The following is a 13,733-nucleotide window of genomic DNA, read 5'->3' as shown; positions in this document are numbered from 1 at the left end:
GAAGATTTATCCTGTCCCTCAGAACTTTTTCAATAATTTTCCCACCACCAAGGTTAGGCTGACTGGCCTGTAATTACTCAGTCTATCCTTTCTAAACAACGGTACCATGTTAGCAGTCCTCCAGTCCTCTGGCACCACATCTGTAGCCAGAGAGGATTGGAAAATGATGGTCAGAGCCTCTGCTAGTTCATCTCTTAGTTCTCTTAACAGTCTGGGATACATTTCATCCAGGCCTGGGGACTTATCCACTTTCAAAGATGCTAAACCCCTTAATACTTCCTCTTTCACCATGTTTATTTCATCTAATATTTCACACTCCTCCTCCCTGATTGCAATTTCTGCATCATCCCTCTCTTTTGTGAAAACAGACGCAAAGTATTCATTAAGAACCATACCCTTGTCTTCCGCTTCCACACACAGGTTACCTTTATGGTCCCTAATAGGCCCTACTCTTACTTTAGTTATCCTCTTGCTCTTAATGTATTTATAAAACATCTTTGGGTTTTGCTTGATTTTACTTGCCAATATTTTTTCATGCCCTCTTTGCTTTCCTAATTTCCTTTTTAATTTCACCCCTGCACTTTCTATACTCCTCTCGGCTTTCTGCAGTATTGAGTCCTCAGTGTCTGTCATAAGCTACCCTTTTTTTCTTTATCCTACCCTGTATGCCCCTTGGCAGCCAGGGAGCTCTAGATTTGTTGTCATTAAGAGAGTAAGGAGAGAAGCTAGCAGACATTTCTTTATATGGATTTGTTGGTATATGAAGTGCTTTGCTTTAGGGAGTGGTTAAGGCAGAGACTGTCGCATCTTTTAAGGGAAAAAATTGGATAAATATTTGAAGCGGAGGAGGATACAGGATTATGGGGAGACAGCTGGGCAGTGGGATTAGTTTTGGAATCCTCTAGTCAGCACAGACCTCCTTCTGTAGAGTAAGGTTCTAGCTAGAATGTGTAAATAAGCTATTCAGATTCTTACTGATACCTGAAATTGCAACACACGTGAACATAGGAACGTGGTAAAAGCTGCTCGACAGCTTCAAAAAAAGCTGACACAGGTCCCTAAAAGCTGACAACTGGAGAACAGCCCTTGTGTGAAAACAAGTAGTTACTTGGGCTTTGTACCTTAAGCAGTCAGTATACACAATACTGCTTCACTTGTATTGGAGGAAAATAAATAATGGGGCAGATTTTGCGGTCGGCGGCATTCCTACGGAGTACGTTGCCGGTATCCGAATAGAATACGATCTTAGCTGATGGAGTCTCTCCTTCGTGAACTTGCTGTCTGACGCTGCGTACTTGAGGGCACCATAATGGCCCACGGATCCCAAGGCACAGTATGTGTGGAAGTGTACCTGGGATCACGTGGGCCGGTGCTCCAATCAGTATACCGAAGGAAAACTGTCTACCGCCAATATAGGTAACGTTCTTACTTGCATTTCAAGAGAAAGTTCCTGCTTACAGGTATTTTTCCCCCACATCAGTAAAATTAGCTTCCCTAAGTTAGAATCTTCAGCATTCATTTATACAGAATGTTGAAAATGTCATTACTTTATTAAAATCAAAGGCTAAATTATGTTAATTTTGAATCACAACAAAATTGCACTTTTGCTAGAAATTAATAAACTTCTCTTTCCACCCTCTACAGAAAACCACCTTATCTCCTAAAGTTTCATCCAGTCAGATATCAAATATACATAAAAATATTAAAGATCCATCCTGTTTGCACCATGAGGCAGCTTCCTGCTTGGACGTATCGCTGAAATTCAAGCATACGGATGGAAAATTCCCCAAAGTCTATGATAATGATCTAACAGTGATGAAGATGATCTAAATCTTCAATTGGTTCCTACAAAAGGGACACAGATTCAAGCTCAGAAGGGGGAAGGTGAACAGACAGTTCAGATTTAACTACCGTACACAGAGGGTGGTCAATACATGGAGCAGATTTCTGGGGAAGACAGTTGGGGTAGATAATGTTGGCAAATTCTAAGGGGGACCTGGATAAATATTTGGCAGAGAATAGGTTTGAGTGGTGCGAGAAATACGACAGGTTTTGAACTGTTGGCTTTCTGACTAGTTAAAAAGCTACCATAGTCTTGTCTGGTCCTGAACATTTCTGTGAATACTGCAGATGCACAAGTTTAAAAAGAGTTGAAAAGGTGACTAATGTCTAATGATTAATTAATAAAACAATCAAGTTATTTAGTACTAATCAAGGTAACAAATTAGTCATTCCATTACAATGAAGACACACAAAACTCAGATTTAGAAATACCTGTGGCACTCAGAACAATTAGAAACACCAATTACAAAACCCAAGTCCCAAACGATGGACAGCAAAAAAGACAGAACAGACATGGTGAAGGAAAAAATATTTATAAAAGAATTGTATAATGTCGGTTTAAAAAGGTAATTATTATGAAAATGCAGTCTGAGGGAACACCCTCCAATTCATTAAAATATATACACAAGCAAAAACAAATTCAGCCATAGCTTTACTTGATCTACATATGCACAAGATCAAGGAGTTTAAACATTTTGAACTTGCTGGCTCAGCCTTTTAACAGTAATATCAATCCATCCCATGACCAGGAGATGCAAAATACAAAATAAGCATCAGAAGTTACTAATGACCAAGATGGCCTCTCAAAGTTTTGCAGTGAGATTAGTAAATAAATAGGAAACAAGATGAAATCAGCAACTTACTCAGGCTCCTTAACAAGAAGTGACTTAATGAAGTCTATGGCCTGTTTGGAGATGTTGTCAAAATCTTCTTCTGTGAAGCTGAGATTTATCTGAGAAATGTTGAGGAAAGTTTTTTGTTTGTCATCACCCAGGAAAGGAGATATCCCCGTCAGCATGACGTACGCAAGGACACCTATACTCCTAAACAGAGAGGGAAGTCGATGTAAGAAGCTGTTCCAACCAATTTAATTGCAGCACTGCTGTTAAAAGGACACACCTGGATTAACTTACCACATATCTGTTGCTGTGCTGATTGGCTCATAATTTAAAATTTCAGGAGCTGAAAAAGGAAGAAATTAATATACATTTAAAGGTGAATTTATTGGTCATCACAAATAGCCATGGTGCACTGCATGCATCAATGACCTTCCTAACAATATTCCACAGAAACCAATATTAGTCTTAGAGAAGTATGTTACCAAATCTCTTGAATTTAAAACTTACTGTTATCTTTCCATAGGGTATTTTTTTTCCCCCAAAGTTGGTATACTCTGGGTAACTGGACTGTGGTGCTGTCTCCAGGGCAGGCACAGTTTTAGAGGTGTGACTGTGAAGTCTGATCACATAGGACAGATTTCCTTGAAACTAAACCATACTATACATAGAAAAGGAGGGAATGTGTGTCTCAGGCCACCAATGTTGAAAATAGACCAGCTGCTAGTGTAGCTGCAGCAATTGCTGGTTCGAAGGAAAATTTAGGAGCACTTGGAAATCATCAACTAGTGGTAGTTAGTAAACCACAATATCATAATTCTGGTACATTAAAATTAATCAATCCTGCTTAAATATACTGGTCCTTTATTCCAATGATGACAATTTAGTCTATAAATAATGAGTTAAAGATATAGAAGGTTGCTCAAAGTAAAAAAAATGGTTTGTATAAATAATGGGTTTCTTAAATCTCATTGGGCCAACATTTGCGATTGGAGGCTTCCTGTGGGCGGATGCCTCCGACCTGCAAAATTTCTACAAAACTGGTGGCCCGAGAGGTACGGAGGCTTGCGATCCTGGGCCTCTCCGGGTCTGCACGGGCAGAGCCACGTAGCCCAGGGGTGCCTGTGGTTCATAGGCGCTCCTGGGATCACGTGGGCTGGCCCAACCAATAAAAGAAGAGAATCCCCATTCATACTTTTGACAGGTCCGTATGTACAGAACTGTCAAAAGTATGAATGGGGATCACTTAAAAAATACACCAACACATGAAATAAATGTTTTTTAAATTACATTTAAAATGCCATTTAATTAAATATTTTAAATATTTAATTTTTTTGAAGAAAAAAGTTAAATGATTTTACAGGGCTAAAAATAAACTTACCTTTTTGAAGAATATTTTTAATTTATAAATGAGTGGTAACATTTTATTTTTCTATTTTTTAAAACTTATGCTGGTGAAAGCAGGCCTTACCAGGTGCAAGAATTTAACAGGCTTTCAGTGGGCGGAAGTTGTGCAAATAGCGCAACTCTTCACCCGCAGAGGCACTTTTCTTGGGCATGCGGAGGATCTGTCAAGAGAATTCTTGAGTGCCGGGTTTCAACGCATGCGCTTCACACGCCTAAACCCGGCATTTGCACGGCCCCTACGGGCACTTACACACCTCGTACTCACCCGTAGGGGTTGCAAAATATGGCCCATTAACTTTGCTAACCACGCCAGGCCAAGTCAGATTCAATGTACAGGCAGCTTGGTAGCTGTCATTAAATTTAAACAGGATGATTTGAGGATTTGAATCCCCGCCTTGACTAATATTCAAACTATTTTTCACCGAGAGCCTGGCTGCACATTAGAATTAGTTCCAGCCTGGAGAACTGCAGCTCTGTTTGGCTGGTCACCAAGCAGCACTGAAAACAGCGGAGAAAACCCTTCAGCCCAGACCATAGGAAAGGACAGATGATACAAACCTCAGAAACGGAGTAAACAATGAGGAGGATAGTAACAGACTTCAGGAGGACAGACAGACTGGTGAAATGGGCAGACACATGGCAGATGAAATTTAACATCGAGAAGTGTGAAGTGATACATTTTGGTTGGAAGATTGAGGAGAGGCAATAGAAAGTAAATAGTACAATTTTAGAGGGAGTGCAGGAACAGAGAGTCCTGGGGGTGTATGTACACAAACCTTTAAAGGTGGCAGGACAAGTTGAGAAGGCTGTTAAAATGCATATGGGATCCTTGGCTTTATTAATAGAGGAATAGAGTACAAAAGCAAGGAAGCTATGCTAAACCTTTATAAAACACTGATTAGGCCTCAGCTGGAGTATTGTGTTCAATTCTGGGCCCTATGCTTTAGGAAGGATGTGAATGCCTTAGAGAGGGTGCAGAAGAGATTTACTAGAATAGTACCAGGGATGAGGGACTTCAGTTATGTGGAGAGACTGGAGAAGCTGTGTTTGTTCTCCTTAGATAAGAGAAGGGTAAGAGGAGATTTAATAGAGGTGTTCAAAATCATGAATGGTTTTGATAGAGTAAATAAGGAGAAATGATTTCCAGTGGCAGACGGGTCGGTAACCAAAGGACACAGATTTAAGGTGATTGGCAAAAGAACCAGAGGTGACATAAGGAAACTTTTTTTTTTTTTTTTTATATAAACATAGCGAGTTGTTGTGATCTGCAATGCACTGTCTGAAAGAGTGGTGGAAGTAGATTCAATAGTAACACTCAAAAGAGAATTGGATAAATACCTGAAGGGAAAAAAACACAGGATTATGGGGAAGAGCAGGGGAGTGGGACTAATTGGATAGCTCTACCAAAGAGCTGGCGCAGGCATGATGGGCCATATGGCCTCCTTCTGTGATGCATCATTCTATGATTCCATGACAGAAAGAAATATAAAAAGAGAAAAATGTGAATAATGATCAAGTAATGCTATAATGATATAGCGAACAGAAATGGGACTATTCAGATCCTGTGAACTGCAACACCTTAAAATCACAGAACCTTTTAATAGATATCGACATTACCATCACAGATTTAAACCCTGCTAGCGAGATATCCTGTTGGATTTGGAATTTCTTTTAAAAAGCACATTATAGGAGATGCTCATTTATTGGTACCCATTGTGAGATTTTGCAAAATTCACACATTCTTCTCAGAGTTATGCAGCTTTAAAACTAAACAAGTTCAAATAGGAGTGAAACTTCAGATTACCTACCCACGTATTCAGGTGTCCCCATGATTTCTCTTAGCTCTTCGTTATTATTGACTCTTCTAGAAAGGCCAAAGTCAACTATCTTAATATCTCCCAGAGGTGCCTCATTCGTCAGAAGAATATTTTGTGGCTGGGATGGAAACAAAAAACAGAATCATCAGGCAGTGGTCATGAGACGATTACCTGTACTAACAGAAACACAACAACAAATGGTACAGGAAACTTTGGTTTATCCGGAGGTTAACTGTCCGGAATGCTCGAGCCACCGGCAAAAATCAGGAGCCGTTTCGTTAGGTTTTTTTTCTTTTCATAGGTTTTTTTTCTTTTCGTTGCTTTTTCTTTCCACCAGTCAGGCTCTGCAAGGTCTCGCTGAAGCTGTTGCTAAGCTACAGAGACGCTTGCAAGGTACGGCCGACTGTTTAGAAGCTGTTGCTAAGCAACAGGGTTTGTTGCCAGATACGGAGCTCAAAATCTCCGTATGTTTCAACATTAGCGCTGGTTTGTCTGGCAGTTTTGATGGGACGGCAACAGCTCGGTCCCGTCGGTGCCGGATAGCACAAAGTTTCCTGTATTCATTTTACAGCTGTACTTTAATTATACAATATCTAAAGTCAGTTTAGCATAGCATGCTATAGCATAAGCCAAAATGAACTGAACGCTGAAAGCAAGTTTAACTTTGTCACATCACCACAATTTAAGAAATATTATCAGTCTCTTTTTTATGAAAAGCAGGCCTGAAAGGCCCAGCCATAGCTGGCTTCTAATCAATATAAATGGAGAATGTTGTTACATTATTTCTTCTGAGTGTGTCTTGTCAGGAGGATTTGGAAGCTTTATTGTATAAATACTCCTTGGAATCACTGCTGAATTAAAATATCTCTGCTATCGTTATTTTTCCCAAAATGCATTTGGAATATGGTTCTCTGGTCTCCTCCTACCCCCATTCAAATTCAGAAGTTCTGGACATTGATTGGCTCTACTACAAACCAGCAATGTAAATTGGTTAGTCTACTGAACCTAGCCAAGGATTTATTTCACTGCTAAGCCCAGATTAAAGTGCCTGGACTGAGAAGATAATGACTGCGCTTTACATACACAAAATGTACATATAAAGCACACTGCATAGCAACTATGGCATATACCTAGGTTTTACTACAGCTTAGAAACTTCTTTCACCACTGACACTAGATACTGGCAGATATTCCTTTGGAGAAGATTATCTAAAGTTATAAATAGATTCTTGGTATTTTTAAGTAAATACTTTGCTTTGAGAACATGACTATGGAGATACTTTACTAATTTCCACTAAATCATCCCAAATAAATTGCATCACTGACTTCTATACGCATTTTTTTCCTCAGTTCTTAAACTTAAGCTTCACGGAGGACCTCAAAAGTGACAGTGACTGACAGTAGATGCCAACAGCAACCAAGCTAGCTTCCCTTGGAATGTGACATTTATATTCATGTCTTTTAGTGACATCAAATGAGATGAGTCTATTGTCAGAACTTAAATGTACTTTTAAAAAAAAAGGGGCTTAGCAATTTGATTTTGTTGGGTTCTACATGCTTGAAGTGTACAAAAAAAATCTACTTAAAACAAAAAAGATACAAGCAGTCTCTGAGTGCTAAAGAATATGCATCAGAGATCCTGTTAGAAGACTGAAGCTCAATCGATAGTTTACAGTATCATGGGCATAATATGCCAAGTGTGTGCTGGTGTTGGGGAACCTTGCCCGTCACCAATATATGCGGAAAATTATCCCCGAATCCCATCCCATCTCCAGTGTATGCTGGAGGTGGGGGGAAAGAGTTAGAGAAGATGGGTAAAGGAGGGAAAGGAGACATATAAAGTGGCTTAAATTGATAACCTTTTCTTCTTCCCTTTTATGTGCTATAACGGAGTATTCCTGTAACAGCTGATCTTGCGATATAATGCAAAATCAGTTAATGTCAATAAATTCCATGTGCTCCCGGTGTTCAGTAGCTGAATCACTGCCAGTGGCTTTTGAGGTGAAAGCTCAGAGATGTGCTGTAGTGGCCCAGGGTAACTCTCCTTGAACAGGAAAGTCTCTAACCTCCACTCTCTGCCCAACCTGATCCTATGATGTATACCAAGCACATCAGGCCCAACACACCATATAGTCAACTTTGCACTCAACCTGATATATGCCTCAACAATAGTGCAAGACACTATTATCAGGCCTTGCTAACAGTTTTGCATACATACACACACATTATAAAGCCAATGGGCTAATTGCCAGATTCATGCCAGAGAAGTGACTTTTCATAATGGTTAGGAGGGGTTTACATTGTCAGCTTTTTCTGGAATGGAATTGCTAGATCGTTCAGTATACAATACATGGCTCTGTATAAGGGCTGGATTTTATCAATGGGGGCGTACCGGAGGCAGGATTTCTGGTTTCCGCGTTTCAGTCCCTCCCCCAACGACGTCTGACCAACCCACACTATTTTCCCTTGATTGGCATTGGTAAGCCCACCTACCGGCCAATTAAGGGAAAGCCAGTGACAGCTGATGTCAGCGTATGATGCTTCATCTGTCAAAGCATTTTTGACAGATGAATTGTCAGCTTTGAGAAGCTGTCAAACACTGACAATCTCGGTTCTAAAGGTTAGCCCTTGCACTGAAGGCTCACCAAGACCTCTGTCCTCAGCAGAAAGCAGATGGCTGCTGCATCTGAGAATGCAGCAGCCATTCTGTCATCTCGGCCATTGAGATGAGGCACCTCCAGATCCTCAGAGGTTGAAGCCAGCAGAAAGAAGCAAAGGTAAGGAAACTTTTTCCAACACTTTACACTCACCTCTCATACTTACCTGTCCACACTTGCACCCATCACTCACCTCTACAGCTGACATTTCGACCCCTCTCATCCCCGCAGACCCACTGCTCGCCTCGCTGACCCTGGCGAGGTTCGCAGCCATCAGGAAGCCTGCAATTGCAGGCATAAAATGGGGAAAAGTCTCAAAGCTGTCTGTTAACTACCTGTTAACAGGCAGTTAATTGGCTCTAATCCCCTTCCCGCCTCGAGGAGATGGGCCCCTGCGCGACTCGGGGGCCCGTCTCCCGGGAAGGTGGTTCGGAGGCGGGTTGGGAGCGAGGTTGGGACCCACTCCCAATTTTTCCAGCAGTCCCACCTTCAAACCCACCTCCTCAGGGCTGGTAAAATCCAGCCCTAAGCATTGATAACATAGATTTTAAAGTTTTGCTGCTTTATAAAGGCTCAAAGGACAACACAAGAACTAGGACAGATTTGTCATGGCCTGAACTTAGAAAAACAAATAACCTCGTAGAAACCTACTCAATAACTGAAAAAACAAAACCAGGGCTTGAATCTGGCCCATATTTATAGGATGAAAGCTTGTTCTGGTTCTCTCAGCAGTAAGTGAAATGAGTCGGAATACTCTTGAGGGGTCAATAACGAGGTACCAGTTGCAAAGAGCCGGGATCACTAGCTGTGACTGCAGGGCAAACAGCTGACCTTGCGATATAATGCAAGGTCCGTTAATTTAAATAAATTCCATGTGCTCCCGGTGTTTAACATCTGAATCACTGAGAATGCATCATGACAGGGGCTACATAATGAAGCACAACCCAGCAGACCTTAAAGACTGCTAGAAAAACAATTGAAAGGGATGCAGAATCTCTCTTTTAAATTTCTTTAAATGTTTTCCTTCATATTGGTCAGCCTTTCCAAATGCTGCATGTGGGGAGGCAAAAAAAGTGGCAAGGGGACAAAAACAACCCAGTATTAAGGCACAAAACAAAATCTATGGGCAAGAGATGGAGCAGCGCTGACCCCAACTCCCAGTTTGACGGCAGGCACAGTGGACATGAGGAGAATGTGAGGTGGTCACTTCAGGACTCAGGAGATCCTCCCAACAAGACTGCAGTCCACCATGCCTGGCAGAAGGTGCAGACAGGCTGAACATTGCATACAATGTCTGCAGGACCCAGGAATAGATGTGGGAGAACATGGCATACTATAAAAGGAACCTGACATGGCAAGACAACCAACATTACCATGTACCAGGCTGATGATGAATGATTACATGCCACAAAACATTGCCTTTCAACCTGCAACACAATCTCTCCACAATCGTACAGCCCTTTCTTTGCATTTCATGCACACCCCTTCAGCAGGGCACACATTCAAACTGCAAATCTTCCAAGGGCTTCGCTACCAGAAATGTGGTCATGTACTGCCACCCAGGATGGGTTTCAGGTCAGGCATATGGCTGCCATTATTAACCTCTTGTACCCAGGGAAATGAAGCAGTACGGTGACATTCGGCAGCTGTGTCACTCCATACAGTGGAAAAGGAGATGAACGTGCAGGCCATGCTGACCAATGCATCAGGAGCCTGTGATCTGTGAGCAGCACTTTAGCTGATATTGCAGTGCTGAATGAGAATGAGCCACAAGCATCACCATTAATGGAAGTGCCCCCCTGCCCCCCCACCCCCCCCGCATGTTACAATTTGCCTGCAGGTGTGCTCACTACAGATGACAAAACTGGTACCCTGCAGACCCACAGAATTTGAGGCTGTTTGCCGTGGTCCTTGATGGGTAAGCATGCCAAGGTCTGCACAGATACCCTGGGACTTGCTGATGCCAGGCATCCTTCGTTTATCTTATACCATCTAAACCACTAAATACTGGGGTAGAATTGTGTCTTCACTGCCTGGGTGGTAATCTGTCAGGGTAGTTCACACGCTCTTGAAAGAACCCGTCTGATTTTTATTCCATTGAAATTAATCTAATGAAAGTCAGGCGAGCTCTATAAAGGGCGTGCAAAAGACACATACAGAAGAGAAATAAAGCAACAAAGAAGGAAAACGATGAAAGGGAAATGAAGCAGAGAGACTGCCATTTAATACGATAGCAAAATACTGCAGATGCTGGAAATCCGAAACAACAGAAAATGTTGGAAAAACTCAGCAGGCCAGACAACATCCGTGGAGAGAGAAATAGAGTCAACATTTCCGGTCGAAACCCTTCGTCAGGACTGAAAAAGCACAGGAAATGAAACAGATTAAAAGGCCAGTTTGGGGGCTGGGAAATGGGGATGAGAGAACAAAAGAGAAGTGAAGAGACATTAAGAGGTATTCAAAACGAGACGAGATGGTGATAGGACTAGTGGAGAGACAAAAGACGGCTCTGGATTAGGTGTGAAATGCGCTGGCAGAGAGACAGCTGCCATGTGGGAGAGAAAAAAGGGGGGGGGGGGAAGGGCCAAAACAAAGGTGTGGATAAAAAATATATGTAAAAATGTAATAGGGGCCAAGGCTATGATCTGAAATTGTTGAACTCGATATTGAGTCCGGAAGGCTGTAAAGTGCCTAATCGGAAGATGAGGTGCTGTTCCTCGAGCTTACGCTGGGTTTCCGTGGAACAATGCAAGAGCCCGAGCACGGTGAGGTCAGAGTGGGAATGGAGCGGTGAATTAAAATGACAGGCGACCGGAAGCTGGGGTCACCCCTATGGACTGAACGGAGGTGTACCGCAAAGCGGTCACCCAATCTGCGTTTGGTCTCCCCAATGTAGAGGAGACCACATCGTGAGCAGCGAATACAGTATATTAGATAGCAAAAAGTACAAGTAAATCGCTGTTTCACCTGGAAGAGGTGTTTGGGGCCCTGGACAGTGGGAAGGGGGGTGGTATAAGGGCAGGTGTTGCATCTCCTGCACTTACACGGGAATGGTTTAAAAAGGAAATACAGGTTCAGATTGTGGGAAAAGAAAAGCCTTTAATGGCTCTTTTTAATAGAAGTGTCCCAAACTCTGCATTCCAAACAGCATCAGAGACGGACATGCTTGTGTACTCCATGGACTGCTGAGTCTCCTGTGCCTATCTCGTAGGTGTGCATACATGGCTCGGAGCGTCCATGTGATGATATGTCCATTTGCAGGTCAATGCACATCATGTTGATACATAATATGTACAAAGAATGATTTAGAAATCAGTGTATCACAACATAATAGTGCATCGCAACACATGCATATCTAGCTTTCCATATTTATATGCATATATCATAATTCCCAGGCCTTTCTGTTTTATGGTACATAGGTGATCACATGAAGCTATGGCTGGTACAAACATTGTAAAGACACAACAATCTTCTACTAGAGTGTAATTGTTTCTGATCAACAAAAGGTATAGGATTATGGGATAACTAATCTTAGGGCTGAATGTTATTACATTATGACACAACCAAATTCATGCATGCCCAGTCAGGAAATCTGTGGACATGGGCAATGCACAGGTTTTCAAGCAGAACTGAAAACACCAATGGAGCAACAAGAGAAGTGGCAGTTTGCAAGGTAAATCAGGGGAAGTGACACAGGTCAGTTAACATAAAAGTGCCCTGTAATACACACAGCATCGATCCTCGCACTCTGATTTATAAAGGAAAATACAGGTTCAGATTGTGGGAAAAGAAAAGCCTTTAGCTACCTGGTACTCATAGGCAGAAGTTTATAAGCACATGTACCTGTAAAGTACACAGCACACATAGCTAGTAAATATCCTGAGGTCTGCTATAAATTAATCTGACTTAACAGTCCCAACAAGATAACGGTCAGTGTCCATTGCATTTTAAAAGGCCAGGACTAATTAAGGAATACAACTGCTTCTGTGGTGCGTCAATTCAAGTAACAACTGGAAGGTTTATTTAAAGTTAAAATGGCAAGGAGAGAAACAAAATACATCCTTTAAATTGTAAACCTTTCCTCCTCATTGGAAATGTTCTCATGTTCACCTAGCCCCAAGAAAAATGATGCTCTTCCTGTTGTAACTACAGTCCTATTGCTCTTATACTGGCACTTTCTAAAGTTATGGAAGCAACTGTTTACTGCCAAATTATCCATCATCTCAAAAGTTCTTGTCTAATCCAGGACAGTATGATTTTTGACATGGTGGCTCCACTGGTGATCTTGTTGCCTATGTAATGCACTCCTGTAATTTCAAAGATTCTATACTGCTGAGACTGTGTGGCCAGCACAAGTGACTCGGGTATAACAAACCACTCAGTACATCTTTAATACACCCAGGTGTATAGTTTATTCTTCCACTAATAGCTTTTGAAGTGCACTTGTTGTATTGTCTACAATTGCATTTTCTACATTTTGTATAATAACTTGGAAGATACAGTATTTCACATACCAAATTTGCTATCAAACCCTAAAGCTCCAAGACATTCAATCACTTTATTGAACTGGATAGTATAGCAGCATAACACAGTTAATTTGAACTTTAGAAGTTCTTCTCGATGTCTACCTCGACAGACAATTTAAAAATTCAGTCAAAGGAGCATTTCTTTCTTGGGTCCTTCTTAGACCAGTAGAACAAGCTGTTGGAACAGATATTAAACTTTTTCCATGCCCAGATTCATCTTTACTACCCTCAAAACAAGAGAGACTTGATATATGGAGCAAATGCACCTTCATGTTAAATGGTAATTTCCACAACCATTAAAAACAAGAAAAAGGCTTGTAGCAATTATACATCATTCACTAAGAAACACAAGGCAATTAAATGCTCTCATCTGTAAAAGGATTTCTCGTCTGGCCCTTTTGTTACAATAGATGTTGGCCTAGAAATTCAGTATAGCCACGTTTGGGGCGCTACAGCCTGGCGGCCGCTAAAGTTTGCGCCCAGCGCAACTTCGCGCCACCTTCGCCGATATTCAGTGGCATCGCCCCAAGAGGTTGCTGCTGCGCAAAAACAGGCGATGCACGACTATCATTAGGCACTAAGCCGGCGGCCCGGTGCGAAACCCCCGAGGGCGGGCGCAGCGCAGGTGCGGCGAGCTGCTGATTAACGG

At 41.8% G+C, this 13,733-nt stretch overlaps 1 protein-coding gene across 7 annotated transcripts in view; it reads right to left on the bottom strand.

The window, feature by feature from the left end:
* LOC147117240 (serine/threonine-protein kinase 17A-like) overlaps positions 1-13,733 on the bottom strand; it is a 120,765-nt gene that overhangs the window by 6,680 nt on the left and 100,352 nt on the right. For all 7 annotated transcript variants that reach the window (XM_085988049.1, XM_085988056.1, XM_085988050.1 and 4 more), the window contains 3 exons: positions 5,894-6,020; positions 2,976-3,024; positions 2,706-2,885 (listed from right to left, as the gene is read on the bottom strand). In XM_085988049.1, the coding sequence (XP_085844175.1) occupies positions 2,706-2,885; positions 2,976-3,024; positions 5,894-6,020 (356 nt within the window). The remainder of the gene's footprint in view (positions 1-2,705; positions 2,886-2,975; positions 3,025-5,893; positions 6,021-13,733) is intronic.

Source organism: Somniosus microcephalus, chromosome 5 (genome assembly GCF_052327205.1).
Source record: "Somniosus microcephalus isolate GS21.2 chromosome 5, FLI_Smic_1.0, whole genome shotgun sequence".
Lineage (NCBI taxonomy): Eukaryota > Metazoa > Chordata > Chondrichthyes > Squaliformes > Somniosidae > Somniosus > Somniosus microcephalus.
This window is presented reverse-complemented; position numbering and strand designations above follow the sequence as displayed.